The sequence below is a fragment of the Danio rerio genome, chromosome 20, assembly GCF_049306965.1.
Source record: "Danio rerio strain Tuebingen ecotype United States chromosome 20, GRCz12tu, whole genome shotgun sequence".
NCBI lineage: Eukaryota > Metazoa > Chordata > Actinopteri > Cypriniformes > Danionidae > Danio > Danio rerio.
The window spans coordinates 49,237,501-49,255,484 of NC_133195.1; the positions used below are offsets into that span (position 1 = coordinate 49,237,501).

The 17,984-nt window shown below is 37.9% G+C and overlaps 2 protein-coding genes across 6 annotated transcripts in view; one reads left to right on the forward strand and one right to left on the reverse strand.

Annotated features, from left to right (window-relative positions):
- The window catches only part of fermt1 (FERM domain containing kindlin 1), a 208,575-nt gene that overhangs the window by 116,760 nt on the left and 73,831 nt on the right, over window positions 1-17,984 (reverse strand). For all 5 annotated transcript variants that reach the window (XM_073933690.1, XM_073933688.1, XM_073933689.1 and 2 more), the window contains one exon: window positions 16,039-16,276. The gene's annotated coding sequence lies outside the window, so the exon portion shown is untranslated. The remainder of the gene's footprint in view (window positions 1-16,038; window positions 16,277-17,984) is intronic.
- Window positions 832-6,887, forward strand: bmp2b (bone morphogenetic protein 2b). Its single transcript, NM_131360.2, has 3 exons — window positions 832-1,202; window positions 3,422-3,795; window positions 5,651-6,887. The coding sequence occupies exons 2-3, from the start codon at window positions 3,435-3,437 to the stop codon at window positions 6,523-6,525; spliced, it is 1,236 nt and encodes a 411-aa protein (NP_571435.1). The 5' UTR covers window positions 832-1,202; window positions 3,422-3,434; the 3' UTR covers window positions 6,526-6,887.

Here is a 17,984-nt window from a genome sequence, read left to right on the forward strand (position 1 = left end):
AAACAGAATTATTAGCCCCCTTGTTTATTTTTTTCCCCCATTTCTTCTGTTTAACGGAAAGCAGATTTTTTTAAGCAGACTTTAAAATGTTTCTTTAAAAATAAAAAACTTGTTATTTTCTAGCCGAAATAAAACAAATAAGACTTTCTCCCTTGCTCTGATAAAAATCATTTGGGAAATATAAAAAAAAAAGAACAAAATTTCAAAGGGGCACTAATAATTCTGACATCAACTTTAAATTTTATTTATTTATCTTTTGGTAACTACGACGACAAGAGATGTAATTTAGCTTTATAGCTATGGCACAACATGTCATGTTGTAGCTACATTGTCCCAGAATAAGTAAATAAAAGAATATTCGGCTTGATACAAGTCTAAAATAGTTGTACATAAAATATTAGATCATTTTAAAACGTTTAAAGACAACACATTGCAATAACAAATCAATTAAATGAAACCTAAAATAACGTTAACATTTTTCCTTCACTATAAATTACTATACATGACTTTAAACAGAAGAGATATCCTTATAAATACTGAAAAAAATACTCAAATACAAATGTAGATAATTTAAATTAGTGCGCATTTAAATTTAGGATTTGTTTAACCATACTTCAGTCTCAATTGTATTGCGTATACATTACATTCTCGTTCAAATTACTAACATGTTTACATAGGATAATGCATAAAATATGCACCATGCAGGGGAAATTCGGTCCATCCGCGCGCGCAGAGTGTGGGCATGTTCAAACGCTTGAATGGAGAGAGCGCGGCATCATTGTGACATCATCAGACAACAAAAAGCCTCGCGCTCGCGCAGCGAAGCGCTCCAATCAATGGCACAGACGCGGCGCGTGCTGCACGCAGAGATGAGTCTCCAAACAGCCACGGAAAACTTCTGCTGACCACAAGTTTTCGATTTCTTTAAAACAAAAACAAAAAATGACAAATCCAGGATTGTGCGATCTCGCGCTGTCACTTTTGGGATTGCTGCTGTCTTTGACCTGAGCGCTCGCGCACTTCATTAGAGTTTAGTAGAGTCTAGTCTGAAGTGTTGCACAAGTATGAACAAGAAGAGGCGACTTGAGCTGCGACGACTCTCTGTCGTGGGATAAAAAAATCGCTTGTGGATTAAAACACGAATTCATGAGGAACTTAGGAGACGACGGGAACGCAGACCGGCCACAGCGCTTCCTCCTCCGGTAACGCATTCAATTACGTGCTTGATATTACGTATTAGCAAACAGTGCGACTGTTTTAAAAACTAATGCTGACATTTCTGTAACTTTGATTGCACTTCACATCACTGCGTGTGCGTGCCTGCATGTAATGTGTGAGGTCAGGAGGTTTGCGCAAATGAAAAGAAAACGCTTCTGCGCTTCCTTATCATCAGATCTCTTTGTCGTCTTTGTTGCCCGAGTTGTTTTTGCGTAAGATCGACCACCTGTAGCCTCACAACTCTGCCTCTCCCTTAGCGAAATGTCTTTTGCTAGACATTCAGTCCTTTTGAAGACTTTCCTTTCATGATCTAAAGACAGACCCCCACCCAGACAGCGCGCTCTTATCTCCCTTTAATTGCAGACTCCATGTCTGCTGTCTTCATGTCTCCCTTCTTTCGATTTCTTTTGATTCACTCTTTCCTGTTTCATCCCATTTGTCTGACATCCTCTTTGGAGTCTCCCGCTTTCACTGTAGATCAATCTCTTATTATAGCCTGAGGCAGGGATATTATTCTTAATCTTTTTTTTTAGCGCGCGAGTGTGTGTGTTCATCGCCTCAAAGACATCTCCAAAAGATCCAGATATGTCTGTGGTTTGAGGCAGCCGCAGGTTGAACGCGGCCAGGGAACTTTTCCATGCGTATAAGTGGTTGAAGCTCTGGGCTTGAAGTCAAACGTGTTTTTTTTAGGACTTAAAGGCGCAGGTATTCCTTTAAATCAAACTATTATGAGTTATTGGCGGATTGAACCTATCTTTAGGTGATCTATGAGCCATTGTGCCACTGAGCAAGGCACTTATTAACGACACCAGATTGCTCCAAGAGGGGCTGTAGTTTAAAAATGTACTCTTCAAAAATAAAGTTATTTTAAATAATTAAACTTTACTTACAGAATATATTTTCTTGCACATAGCTTTTGTCTAGTTTCTAGTCTAAATATTTAAACATTCTTAAATCAAGAACATCATAGTTTTGTTTTTAGAAATAAGAAGTGAAATTAAGTGCGGCTTTCTTTAAAACAAGCTAAATTATTTCCAGTGGGGTAAGTAAATAATCTTATGTCAAACTAAAAGCAAGATTAGTTTACTGGCTTGATTTGAGGAAAAACACTTGATTTCGACGTTTTATTTCTGAAAACAAAGCATTTCACTTGTTTAGAAAATGCAATTTGATAGATAGATATTTGATTTTTAGATATTTACACTAGAAACCAGACAAAAACCATTTTAATTTTCAGGAAATGCATGTTTTATGCAGCCCTATACATTATTTTTACTGTTACATTACAGGTTCAGATCAATGTAAAGTTATTATAGTTATTGGCGGATTGGACCTATCTTTTAGGTGATCTATGAGCCATTGGCACTTAATTGCTCCAGAGATTGCTCCAGAGGGGCTGTAGATTTAAGAAATGTACTCTTAAAAATAAACTTATTTTATGAATTAATCTTCACGAAAAATATATATTCTTACTCTCGAGTCTAAATATTTAAACATTGTTAAATCAAGAAGCATTTTCTAAACAAGTAAGGTCCAAATTAAGTGAGGATTTCTTTAAAGCAAGCTCAATTATCTTCCAGTAGGGTAAGTAAAATAATCTTATTTCAAACTAAAAGCAAGATTATTTTACTCACCAAACTGGTTATTTGAGGGAAAAACACATAATTTTTACATTTTTGTTTCTGAAAGCAAAACATTTCACTTGTCTATAAATAATATGATGTAAATATAATTCAATAAATTATTAATAATTTAAATTATGAAATTAATAATAATAAAATATTAATATATTTAATATAATAAATAAATAAATATATATATATATATATATATATATATATATATATATATATATATATATATATATATATATATATATATATATATATATTTACACCTGAAACGAGACAAAAACTCTTTTTGTAAAACCACACTTTATGCAGTGCTATCATGTATTTTAATTAAAATGTTATATGACAAGTTCAGATCGATGTGTTGCTTTGGATTCTGTCTCCCTTAAAGCAGCAGAGCATGCTTTTCCCAAGAAACCAGAAAATAAAAAGTTCACTGTGGGCCCTAAAAAGGTTCATCTCTATGATGCAATGCTGTAAAACCTTTAAAATGATTTATGGTAAGAACAATGCTAAACCCAAACAGTTACTGCATTTTTTAGACAGCCCTAACTGGTGTTCCCTCTTCACAGGAACTGACTGATCATGGTCGCCGTGGTCCGTGCTCTCACGGTGCTGTTGCTCGGTCAGGTGTTGCTGGGAGGTGCCGTTGGACTCATTCCCGAGATCGACCGACGGAAATACAGTGATTCGGGGAGACACACACCGGAGCGAACTGATACAAACTTCCTGAACGAGTTTGAGCTACGCTTGCTCAATATGTTCGGATTGAAGCGAAAACCCACCCCAAGCAAATCGGCAGTGGTCCCTCAGTACATGCTGGACTTGTATTATATGCACTCTGAAAACGATGACCCGAACATTCGGCGCCCGAGGAGCACTATGGGAAAACATGTAGAAAGGGCAGCCAGCAGAGCAAACACGATACGAAGTTTTCATCACGAAGGTGAGGCCTGATTTGATATTACAGCCTGAAAATGTACACAATTTTCCAGTGTAAAAGAATGTTTGTTTATTCCCGGAACATTCTAAAGTTCTATAGGAATGATGTGATGCAACCGTTTGGAAAGCAGCGACATTCCACAAGCGGCTCTCACTGTTATTAAAGAAGCAAGAAATGGCATCCTAACGGTCACTTTGTGCAAATAATTGATAGTGTTTGAGTGCACTTAGAGTAGTTTTCCAGACAAGGTGTGGAGTTTATGCACTAGTTATTTTCCAAGAATCCGCAGATTGCAGTAACAAGCCCTACGAGGAAGTCCAGGATGGTAGTTTTGCTGTTCTCCATCAAGTTCTGTCATTGATGTTTTTGAGCCCTCAATGGGAGGGCTTGTTTCTGCACCAACTTACAGATATTGTGTGTGTGTGTGTGTGTGTTTAGCTTTGCTCAACTCTTTATCACATGCCCGAGTAACTCTAGCCTAACTTGCCAGATTGTGGGTGGCCTTGTTGAATGGTCAGATTTAATTCACAAGAAACTGTATCCGCTTTTCTTTTTTGATACATATAATGAAATCAAATCCGAGTGTGATCAGGTGGCATGTCAATTAAGTCTCTTTTAGGTGTGTTATCTGATTTAAACAATGGTGAAACATGCCCTCTCTTGCTCTGGAAGACTTGAGCCTGTGAAAGTCACCGGCCTCGTTCATGCAAGTCTTCCCTCTGGAGTCTGTTTAGAGGTCAGCGTAAACTGTAGCGCACGATTTAGAAACATTTCACTTTAGTTTCAGAGCAACACAGGACAAAATCACGCTAACTTGCTGTACTGTGGTAAAGAGAGGGGGAGGGATGCATACGAGAGTCATTACAGGGCTTTTTAGGAGTAGGCTGGCTCTGCAAAATGGCACAGATTTGGATGGATGACATCCAGTGGTTGAGCTGAAACACTGCAAACTACGATGCTTCTTGCGCACTCGCACTTCAACGCACAATCTAAGCATTTGCGTGTTCCTTGTTGATTCCAAAAGGAGACTTTTCTCTATAGTTCCTCCTACGCCTCTGGCATTTCTCATTGATGTGATGAACTCTGTGGTTGAGCACCTGATGGGAATTTTATTACATCCCATTTTGGCACGGCGTTATGTAATTGTTTTAAAGTTCCAGCCAAAATGGAGCTTTTGAAATCACTTGTTTTGATGTCAGTCCTCCTGAGAGATTCTCAGCTGAGGTGCGCAGTCAAGTAGCCGTCCTACACGTACGGCTTGTACGATTTGCTGTTTTGGCATAAGGTACAAACAGAAATTAGGAATGTCAATACACTCATAACTGTGGCTGACTGCATTCGGCAAGCCCCGACATGTTTTCAGTCACTCCCCCTCAAGACGGATTGACTGGGAGAAAAAGGAAAAGGTGAAGAAAGACAGACAAAAATGAGGGAAAGAAAGAGCTGGGCTTTCCCACATCAAATAAAGTGCGCTTATCTTCTGTAGGCTCTTTGTGATTATGCAGCAGATAGGTTGGATTATTGGGAATGGAATTTCCAAAACGACTCTTTTCAAAAGAGATTAAGCGAGCTCTTTGGTCTGAGAGCGTTTTATTTTAGGGCATTGAGTCGTAGGAGTAGCTGTTTCTTCGCTGATTGCAACCTTTATTCAATAAAGACTTGGAAACAAGAGAATGTTGTCACTCTACAGCCACACAAACAGCCTTGTGCTTACAGCTGGCCTTTCATTTTAACACCTGGTCCTGGTACCTTATAATATCCAGCGCAGGCCAGACCAGCAAATTGCTGAGTGGAAAATCCCCCCCCAAAAAAGACTTGTTAGATGTTTCTAACAAACTCTTTTCTTCTGTCCTTCCAGAGGCTTTCGAGGCACTGTCCAGCCTGAAAGGAAAAACAACGCAGCAGTTTTTCTTCAACCTTACCTCCATTCCTGGCGAGGAGCTGATCTCCGCTGCGGAGCTGCGCATTTTCAGGGACCAAGTTCTCGGAGATGCCAGTACGAGTGGCTTCCACAGAATTAACATTTACGAGGTGTTCAGGCCAGCTTTGGCCCCCTCCAAAGAGCCTCTAACCAGACTTCTGGACACCCGTCTGGTGCAGGACTCTCACACGCGCTGGGAAAGCTTCGACGTGGGTTCAGCTGTGGCACGCTGGGCCCGCGAATCCCAGCACAACCATGGGCTCCTTGTAGAGGTGCTCCATCCTAAGGAGTCAGAAGTATCCGAGGAGGCTGAGAGCAACCGGAGGAAGCACGTGAGGGTCAGTCGTTCCCTTCACGCGGATGAGGACTCGTGGGCACAAGCCCGACCTCTGCTGGTAACCTACAGCCATGACGGTCAAGGCACAGCCGTCTTGCATTCGAACCGAGAAAAGCGGCAGGCTCGACGAGGGCAAAAGCCGAGGAGAAAGCACCACCAGCGCTCGAACTGTAGGCGACATGCTCTCTATGTGGACTTCAGTGATGTCGGCTGGAACGAGTGGATCGTGGCACCGCCAGGCTATCATGCTTTCTACTGCCATGGCGAGTGTCCGTTCCCTCTGCCGGACCATCTAAACTCCACCAACCATGCCATTGTCCAGACGCTGGTGAACTCGGTCAACTCCAACATTCCCAAAGCCTGTTGCATCCCGACGGAGCTCAGCCCTATCTCACTGCTGTACCTGGACGAGTACGAGAAGGTCATTCTTAAAAACTACCAGGACATGGTGGTGGAGGGCTGCGGTTGCCGATGAGAACAATCTCCCCAATGAAGACTTTTATTTATACAAAAGAGCGAGCTATTTTGGAGGAAGAAAAGAAATATATATGAATATATTTATGTTGAATGAACAAAACAAAAAAAATGGGAAAATAAATATTTTAATGAGAGTGCTTGCTTTTTCCAGTGGCTTCGAAGATGATTTTTTTTCTTGCCCCATTCCAAAACAAGTGCAATGGCACATGAAGTATAATGCTCAGATTTTTATGATGTATTTATTGCATAACCACTTTATTTGTAAATGTGTATTTATCATGAAAAAATATATGATCTTCATTCAGTGTGCATTTGGGAATACCTTATTTGATACCAAAAAAATAAACAATGGATGATGAAGTTCTCTTTAAAAAGTCATGATATAACATGCTGAAGGCATATTAAAAATCTATGCATTAATAGATTTTAGACATTTGTTATCATGCATGATATGTAATTTTTTTTTACAATAATTAGCAAAAATTTAGGATGACTTTAAATGATCAATGAAAAAAAACACATGCATTTAATTATGTTGTTGTGCACTAAACGTTAATTCAGTATTAGTTGTAAATGGTTTCTGGTGTCACATCCAGTTATTTTAACTGTACACTATTAGTCAGTTATGCTGCTTTATCTAATCATAATCATAAACACACTGTTTTATAGCACACATTTGTTACCTTGAGATAATTATTTAAAAAATCTTATCTTTGTATTGCAAAGTAAGGTGGATAAAGGTGTATAATATCAAAAAAAGGGCGACACTTCCTTTTAAGGCACAATTTTTGTTATTAACCAAGTATTTTAGCTCAAGAAACCACTGATTATCAGGTTATTTAGGTTGTGGTGGGGTTAGGAATTGGGTATAAGGGTGTATAATAAGATCATACTTTATCAATACTAAAAAAAGCCAGTATCTTCATAATAAATGGGTAATAAGCCAATATTCAATAGTGGGAATTGGTATTTAAACCAAAATGTTGCCAAAAAAAGAAACTATAGTCAAATTATATCCAATTATCAGGCATCAGAGCTGCTGTAATTATGAATCCTTAAATCAAGAGAGATAAAAAAATCCTCATCTTTGCCATTAATTTTCTAATTTCAGATCATGTTAATGAATTTACCCCAAATAATGCCTTTTTATTTTGCCCTAAAGTCTATTGTTTAGGGGTTTTTTAATACTCCAAAGGAGCTGTATAAACAAAAAAGACTACATTTTTTACATGTTGCTTTCCAAGTAAGCGTGGTGTTGTTTAATAGCATTATTAGTTTTTCATGTGTTTCATTGTTTTTCATTTGTGTTTCATTTATTTTGGTTCTGTCAACTTGAGGGCCTCAAGTTTGTAGCACATATTTAATACCATAATTTAAAAAAAAAATAGGAAAATTTATAAAGGTGACCTTATTATTTCCAAAAAAGGGTTACACTTCATTTTATGTTATAATTCTCATTAAGTCTCTTTGGTCAATAAACCACTGATTATTAATAGTTATTTATGTTGTAGTGGGTTTAGAAACTGGGTATAGAAATGAGGAATATCTTTCTTTTTAAGTGCTAAAAAAATCCAGTATCTTAATAAATACTGGTAATGCAGGTAACAGCCGGTATTTGGTACTTAAACTAATGTGTTTCCAAAAAAAGAAACCATGGCCAAGTTAATTCCAATTATCAGGCATCAGAGCTGCTGTAATTATCAATACTAATATCAAGAGAAAAAAGAATCCTCATCGATGCCCTTAATTTTCTTATTTAATGCATTTACACCAAATTAATGCCTTCTAATTTTGCCCAAAAGTCTATTTTTGGGGTTTTTCTAAAGCTCAAAAGGTGCTGTATATAGAAAAAAAGACCACAATGTCTACAGTTTGATTCCCAATAAGCGTGGTGTTGTTTAGTGGCATTTTTTAAAATAATTGTTTTGGTTTTGTCAACTTGAGGACATCCAGTTTGTAGCATATATTCATTACCTTAATTTACCTTTAAATCTTGCCTCGGTATCGCAAAGTAAGGTGAATAAAGGTAACATTATAATATACAAAAAAGGGTCACACTTAATTTTAAGTTACAATTCTTTTTGTTAACCAAGTCTTTAAGCTCAATAAACCACTTATTATTAATAGATATTTCGGTTGTAGTGGGTTTAGGGGTGTAGAAAAAGATCCTACTTTATAAGTACTAAAAAAAGCCAGTATCTTAATAATACGCAGGTAATAAACCAATATTACTAGTGGGAATTGGTACTTAAACTAAAGTGTCGCCAAAAAAAAAAAAAAAAGAAACCATGGCCAAGTTAATTCCAGTTTTCAGGAATTAGAGCTGCTGTAATTATGAATCCTTATATTGGAAGAAAAATAATCTCATCTTTGCCCGTAATTTTCTACATTCAGCTTATTTTAATGCATTTACACCAAATTACCACCTGATTTTGCCCAAAAGTCCATGATTAGGGTTTATCTAAAACTCAAAAGGTGCTGTATAAACAAAAAAGACTACAATTCTACATTTTGCTTTCCAAGTCAGAGTGGTCTTGTTTAGTGGGATTATTTGTGTTAATTTTTTTGGTTCTGTCAACTTGAGGACCTCCAGTGTGTAGCACATATTTGTAACTTAAATATTTTAAAAATCTTGCCTCTGAATCGCAAAGTAAGTTGGATAAAGGTGACATTATAATATTCAAAAAAGGGTCACACTTCATTTTTTAAGGTACAATTCTTATTATTAACCAAGACTTTTAGCTCAATAAACCACTGATTACTAATAGTTAATTAGGTTGTAGTGGGTTTAGGAATTGGGTATAGGGATGTAGAATAAGATCATACTTTATACAGATTCAAAAAGCCAGTATCTTAATAATAAGCAGGTAATAAGCCAGTATTTATTAGTGAGAATTGGTTCTTAAACTAGCATGTTGCCAAAAAGGAAACCATACCCAAGTTAATTCCAGTTATCAGGCATCAAAGCTGCTGTAATTATAAATCCTAATATCAAGAGAAAAATCTTAATCTTTGCCCTTATTTTTTTATTAAATTTCAGCTAATGTTAATGAATTTACACCAAATTAATGCCTTCTAAATTTGCCCAAAATTCCATGATTTGGGTTTTTCTAAAACTCAAAAGGTGCTGTATAAACAACAACAAAAAAAAGACTACATTGTCTACATTTTACTTCCCAAGTAAGTGTGGTCTTGTGTAGTGCCATTATTTGTGCTAATTTTTTTGGGGTTTTTTCAACTTGAGGACCTTAAGTTTGTAGCACATATTTGTTACCTTAATTTTTTTTAAATCTTGCCTTGCTATCGCAAAGTAAGGTGGATTAAAGTGACATTATAATATTCAAAAAAGGGTCACGCTTCATTTTAAGGTACAATTCTTGTTATTAACTAAGTAATTTAGCTCAAAAAACCACTGATTATTAATAGCTATTTCGGCTGTAGTGGGTTTAGGGGTGTAGAATAAGATCATACTTTATAAGTACTAAAAAAAAGCCAGTACCAAACAGGCAATAAGCCAGTAATTAATAGGGGGAATTGGTACTTAAACTAAAGTGTTGCCAAAAAAAAGAAACCATGGCCAAATTAATTCCAGTTATCAGGCGTTAGAGCTGCTGTAATTATAAATCTTAATATCAAGAGAAAAAAAAAAATCCTCATCGATGCCCTTAATTTTCTATTTTCAGGTTATTTTAATGCATTTACACCAATTTAACCTCTTGTGTTTTTGCTCAAAAGTACATGATTAGGGTTTTTCTAAAACTCAAAAGGTGCTGTATAAAGAAAAAATTACTACATTGTCTACATTTTGCTTCCCAAGTAAGCGTGGTCTTGTATAGTGGCATTGTTTGTGTTCATTTTTTTGGTTTTGTCAACTTGAGGACCTCTAGTTTGTAGCACATATGTGTTACCTTAATTTTAAAAAAGTCTTCCCCCAGTATTGCAAATTAAGGTGGATAAATGTGACATAATATTCAAAAAAGGGTCACACTTCATTATAAAGTTCTTTTTTTTTTTAATAAACAAGTATTTTAACTCAATAAACCACTGATTACCAATAGTTAATTAGGTTGTGGTGGGTTTAGGAATTGGGTATAGGGGTGAGGAATATGATCATACTTTATATGAACTAAAATAGCCAGTATCTTAATAATAAGCAGGTAATAAGCCAGTATATATTAGTGAGAATTGGCACTTAAACTATTTTGTTGCCAAAAAAAGAAACCATAGCCAAGTTAATTCCAGTTATCAGGCATCAACGCTGCCGTAATTATAAATCCTAAACAAAATAAGACTGCAATGTCTACATTTTGCTTCCCAAGTAAGAGTGGTGTTGTTCAGTGGCATTATTTATATATTTTTTTCTGTCAACTTGAGGACCTCAAGTTCATTTTAATTCTATATTTACCTATCACATCCATTGGATGATGTGTCCAGCGATAGAACGTTCAGCAAAACAGATCAGATCAGATGCAAATACATGCCTTCGATGTTCTAGGAAACCATCGCAGTGGTTTTCAAGAATGAACACTCAAATATTCATGCGGAAACACTGAAATGTGTTTTCAAAATAATAAATCACAATGACCCCGGTTGGCTGCGGAGCTCAGAGCAGCTTTGATTTTAGCATAATTATGTGTGTTTGGCTATTTCTCTCTGATCCGAAGTTTATCCAAAAGTTTCTATTTCTTGCTACGTTAGTTTGTCATTGTATAGACCAAACCGCAGCGCTGGTATGGAAAAACTCAGCAGCCTTTGTGGTTTATATCCAGCCCCAGAAGGAACTGCTTTTCCTTTAAAAACCCCAGAATGAATGCTTTTAATGAAAATTACATTTCATGCAATGGTAAAAACCCACTTCCTCCATGCCAAACACTCTCAGAGTGGAGAAACATTCTCAGGGAGTGTTAGATTTAATGGTTCGTCTTTAAAAGAGTCCATAAAGCTTTAATTGAGTTGTATGGCAAATACAACTCCCCTGCCATGTTTCACATTCAACATGCGTTTCCCTTCGTCTCTCCTGTTCTGTCAGCCTACAAGGGTTGACCCTTTGACTTCTTACTACCCAAGAGATCAGGGGAAACTATAGCGGGGTCAGGGTCACTCCAGAGAGCCGTAAAACATCTCAGTTCTAACATTTGCCAAACAAATACATCACTGGCCTACTATGTGCTATGCTTTCACATGATTATAGTTCCTCAGGTGGGTTGGTCCTACTAATGCAGTTTTTTCATGTCTCCATTTATTTTCCTACTATCTTAGAAAACAGCTAATAAATAAGCAATGCAGTTGTTTGAAATGTGTTATGGCTCTCTGGAGTTTTAATATTATTTTATTAAATATTGGCATGCACATTAAAACAAATGGTTTTATTCACAGACGCAGATCTGTGTTAATGATCAATGAACATGCATACAACAACTTGGGTTTTCACATGCATGGAAAAAATATTTAAATGTTTGTATAATTCATCTTTTTTAATAATTTTGACAAATGTTGAAATTTTAATAAATCAATAAAGCATAAAGGTTAATATATTTGTTTTAAAGAAATGTTTAACAGATATGCTGCTATAATTAAATACAGTTGAAGTCAGTCAGTTGAAGTCCGTCCGTCCGTCCGTCCGTCCGTCCGTCCTTCCATCCATCTATCTATCAAATATATATATATATATATATATATATATATATATATATATATATATATATATATATATATATATATATACATATGCATGTATGTTCAACAGGTTTATACAATAAGTTTAAACAACAGTTCCGCCTGGTTCTTGAATCTGATTGGCTAATAGCCGTGCTATAATCTGCAACAACAACACTTGTACAGCCTTTTCGCCCTTGTGTATTAATCCGCCCACATAGAGTGAGAGCAGATCAATAAACTCACTACAGTTTGACAAATATTGCAGCTGTAGGACAACATAATGTACTTTTGATTCTATTATGTGAGAATGTAGTTGTTTAGATTGCTACTATGCAGTTCATTTATAAGGATAGTGCCTATTTTAAATATTAAAAATTTTGGAGATTTAGTGCCTTGGCGGCCATTAGCCTGTCATCAAGTAGAGCAAAGAGGGTTGATGTTACACCACAAGATGACGACAGAGACCACATAACACGTATTTAAGGAAGGAAAAACTCTGCGAAAATTATTATAAAACTGGTAAGTTAATCTCTCTTTTGTATGTTGTAGTGCAGTATTTATACCATAGTATTCTGCTAGTGTTTGCTCTGCTTTGGCTTTTTCAGGGTTAATATTTGTGATCTCCCAAGATCAACAGAGAAATACTAGGAAATTTCTGTAGACTGATGGCATTTCATGCCAGTCAGCATTATAATCTTAAAATGTGAGCAATGTCTACTCTTTTGTCATAATTTTAGACATAACGCTAGAGAATCATTCAAACACTGGCTCTAAAGTGACATTTGTGAAGTGGCAATGGTTTCTGCTGTTCTGACGTCAGCTGCGGATGTGAATGAATGGCAGAAGAAAGTAGTTCCTCATACAAAATGATTTTTGAGAACCTAAGTGTTTGATTTGCTTATATTCTTGATTTTGCCGTTGAACTGTTGTATAAATGCAATATCACACTCATAGCAGTGCAATATGGCTGTATATCGGCACTGCTGGGACACTAAGGCCCAGTTTACACTGCCAGTTTAATGTGACCAAATTCAGATTTTTTGCTCATATATGAGATGATCAGATCTGTGCTATGATCGTGTAAACAAAAAAAAAAGCGCTTGCATTCAGAAATTCAGAGATCGGGTTCAGGCCTCCTTCATATATGGAAATAAATCAGATATAAATCGGATACATGACAATGCGACTATCATGTAAACATGCAGATCGGATTTATTGAGGCATTCTGTTTTGTATGTCATTAAACTTGCAACATTGTGGTATTTCTCCAAGGTTTAATGATGTAGAAGGAAGAGCGTGTGTGGAGACGCAGATGCGGTAAACAACAACAAGGAAAACATGGAGTAGGAAAGTGGTCAATCGCCACAATTTGCTCCCACCAGACCAAAAATTCCTCTGAATGGTGGAGGACACTATGTGAAGTTTCATAAACTAATTTCGAGAGGAGCACGTGATATGATTGAGCACTGCTGGCCACTCATTCGTTATCAGTAACAATCCAATCAGAGCGTTCCCAGCTCACTATAAATGGATCATTTTCTCCTTACTGCTCTTTCTTCGTTTTGGAAGAATCCCCCTTCCACCCCATCTCCTCCTTTTCCCCTTTTTTTCTAAAAGGGGGAGCTATCGAGACCTACCTGATCTTGGATCCCCTGATATGCTTACTGACCAGGCGGGAGCCCTGGGCTCAAATATCTCCGAGCTCAGGGACAGCATGACAAACCTTTTAATGGCAAGCATATCTAAATGGGAACTCTTGAAATATAAACCATAAGCACAAGCTGCAATGTTGGCCCTTCTCTGCCTCAAAATCATTTTAAAGTTGGGCGATCTTCACATATATCGCAGAGCTAAAAGCAAGACAATTTCTTCCATCGTGGGTAGTGTGGCGCATAACCCGCCTTTATGTATGTGTGACTTCGCAAATTGTATGGCAAGGGTAAACATATTAATCGGATGTATCACAATTAAAAGAACGTGTAAACGGACAGGCAAAAGAATCAAATATAGGAAACAAGTCAGATTTGGACATTAAGACCTGACCTGAATGGGGCCTAACGCCTGTTTCACACCGCAAGCGTCAGCAGCGCGTGAGCAGAGCGTGAGCAGCGCGTATGTCGAGCAGAAGCAGCACGCAGGCGTTTGCCCTTCACACCAGCTGCGTCTGCAGCGCGCAGCTCTTCGGCAGCTGCTGCAGAGATCAACATATCTCTGTCTATTCTATCTAGTTACCCATGTCTCTCTATATACAAATACACTTTTTAAACTTTTCATCTGCAGCAAGGCCCGCGGCAACTGCGGTTTCTTTAACCTGCAAATCTTTATTTTAATAATTTTATAGATCAAATAGTGCTGCATGCTTCTCAAGCTCTATAGGAGTGTCTACAGTCAGAAGACAATCGACTGTGATATCATGTCATTTGTTTTTTGATTATCAGGTTGCTTTAGGCCTAGTTATAATAATATTTATACAATATAGTTATAATGACATTTATACATGATCAAAATAGTGTTGCTTTCTCCGCTTCAGTGATGTCCAGCGGCAGAGTAACAGCTCGTTAATTCATGCTCGTGCAGAGGATGAGACAGACAAAAGTAATCAATGCATGCCGTTCTTTTACTTATTTTCGTGTTGTCAGGTTCACAGTGCAAACAGCTCCCGGTAGGAATAACTCGAGTGAACATAAAACAAAGCCGATTAAAACTTTTTTGCTATGCTTGAGCTGCACAGAACACAGCGAGCTCACATAATCCAGCATGCGTGTCGCACTACACTACCCACAATACACTACACTATGGACTACAACTCCCCTAAATATTCTATTTCCCCTCTCCTGAAACACTAGCGTGCAACTTAAACAAAATTAATAATAATAATAATTGTTTTACATTTGGTTTTGTAGTTCAGCGCTAAATAAATGTTTGTTGCCGTTTTTAATCGTTTAAGTTCATTTGATTGACTATATCTAAATCAGTTGACATTATTAATGCATTTATTGGGTAAAATTGCTACTTTTTACTATCATTCATTGTGTTTTGGTCATTATCAATGCACTGTCACTTTAATTGAGCGTGAGCAGCGTGGCAAAAATAGACCCAGCGCCGAAACTATCGCTGCACTGCTGCTTCGGCGACGCTCACGCCTCGCTCTGACGCGCTGCTGCTGCGTGCGTTATGAAAGCTCTAACCTGTTAACATGGACGCCGAAAAAACACGTGCTGCTCACGCTCTGCTCACGCGCTTTTTACGCTTGTGGTGTAAAACAGCCGTAAGGCACAAGGCCGCAATGCATGCCTCCCACCAGCGCTGATATACAGGCATAACGCACTGCTACTCATGTAAAAGTGCTCATCTATTTTATTTAAGCTATAGAGTTTGAAATCTACTGGACAGCAAGACAGAACCAGGTCACTGGATGGCCAACTTTCCCATTAAGGTAGTTTCCAATGTTTCATTAATTGATTTACATATAATAAAATGATGTAATAAAGTAAAATGATGATTTAATAAAAAATGTCTAAAATGAAAATCTTTATGTAAAAAATGCAGTCTGAGCTGAAGTTTTGTTTTCAGCTATACTTTAAAATACCTGACTGAAGATGCACCTTGGCAAGTAAAACAGTTTGTTTTACTGTATCAAACTTGGGAAAATTCAAGCATATGGCTTTACTAGCACCAGTCTAGGCATCGGCTGGGAGGGATTCAGTCTGGCAGGGAACAGTTATTTGATTCGTCTCACTGAGTGCAAACCACACCGAAAGTATCTGCAGTTCCTCCGACCAGATTCATGCAGCATCAGAATCCGATTTCCAGATTTCTGGCGGTCGGCGTTTGGAAACTATGCAGCGCGTACCTTTGATGAGGGCAGCTGGGATACGACTGCTGGACTCGTGCCAGAGGGACGCTGAAGTTCGGACAGGGTCTGCGGCGGATCCCGAGGCCTTTGTTATCCCACAGCGGCCCGCTAATTTGAGAGGAGGCTCACTACGCCTTTCTGTGAAGCGTCCGTTCGATGACGTCCAGCACACTTGGAAACGGAGCGTCTGTGGAGCAGCTCAAAACACATCAAACAGCCACGCATCCACATGTTGCTGAAAGAGGAAAGAAACACACAGAAATGACTTTTCCAGAGTGACCGACAAACCCAGAAATGATGGGTCTAATTCTTGAGTCTCTTTAAAGGACACATTATTCTATTACATTATTAGATTTTATTGTGTGTGTGTGTGTGTGTGCGTGGGGAGGGAGGGGAGGGGGGTGTTTTTTTGGAAAGCAGGGTGGGATCGAGGCCCAATGTGTGTCTATGAAGGCCGGCCCAGCTCAATGTTAGGAAATGACTCAGTTTGTATTTATGAAGCCTTCTGTTTGTTTGTGCTTTTTCCACTTGGGCTCCTGGAAAAGCAGATTATTTGCACATCAACTGGTTAACCCGCTACAAAATCTTCAAGATGGATTCATTGCTGCAGGCCACGGCTGAACAGAGCCAAGGATTTTCTTGCTTTGCTTGAGCTGACCAGAAGTGACACTGGAAAATCTCGTTGCCACCTGTGTTTTCCCTCAGAAACCCTTGAAAACAGTTAGTGTTTGCTAAAGCGAGCATCGCTGCTATTAAAGTTAAGGAAATTGACAAATACTTTCTCCACAACTTGATGTACGATAATGCATATTCAATATCCAAACTAATCAAAGGCTCTTTTGATTTGTGATAGTAATCCAGAACCTGGCAACCACAACACCCTAGCAACTTGATGGCAATGCGGCACAAACTATCGAAAAAACTCCTAGCAACTACCCATAACACAACCCAAGAGCTAAATAAAATTCTGAATACCTAAACAACAACAAAGCAGCACCTTAGCAACTAATCTATGACACCATAGCAACTTGAGGGCAATGCAACCCAAACTAATTAAGAATACTCTAGCAACTGCAGAGCAACATCCTGGCAACCACCCATAACACAACCTAACTATATACAATTCTGGACACCTAAACAACAACATAGCAACACCCTAGTAACTAATCTTTAACTCCTTAGCAACTTGATGGCAATGCAGCACACACTATCTAAAGAAACACTCTAACAACTCCAGGATAACATCCTTGCAACCACCCATAGCACAACCTAACAACTATAAATCATTCTGAACACCTAAACAACATAGCAACACCCTGGCAACTAACCAATAACTCCTTAGCAACTGGATGGCAATGCAGCCCAAACTAATTAATAACACTCTAGCAACCGCAGAACAACATCCAAGCAACCACCTATAAACCAACCTAACAACTATACAGAATTCTGAACACCTAAACAACAACATAGCAACACCCTGGCAACTACAGTACACCTTTGTAACTGGATGGCAATACAGCACAAACAAATTAAGAATATTCTAGCAACTGCAGAGCAACATCCTAGCAACTACCCATAACACAACCTAACAACCATACAGCATTCTGAACAACAACATAGCAACACCCTGGCAACTAATCTATAACACCTTAGCAACTGGATGGTAATGCAGCACACACTATCTAAAAAAATCTAGCAACTCCAGAATAACATCCTAACAGCCACCCATAACACTCCCTAACAACTAAATAGATTTCCGAACATCTAAACGCAACATAGCAACACCCTGGCAACTAATCTACCACAACTTAACAACTTGATGGCAAAGCAGCACGCACTATCTAAAAAAATAACTCTAGGATAACATCCTGGCAACCACCCATAGCACAACCTAACAACTAAATATAATTCAGAATACCTAAACAACAACATAGCAACACCCT

Bases quoted from the DNA above. Each gene is read 5' to 3' on its own strand.
- bmp2b (NM_131360.2), top strand. From the start codon at position 3,435: ATGGTCGCCGTGGTCCGTGCTCTCACGGTGCTGTTGCTCGGTCAGGTG. The intron at 3,796-5,650 runs GTGAGGCCTGAT...CTGTCCTTCCAG, and splicing joins ACGAAGTTTTCATCACGAAG to AGGCTTTCGAGGCACTGTCC.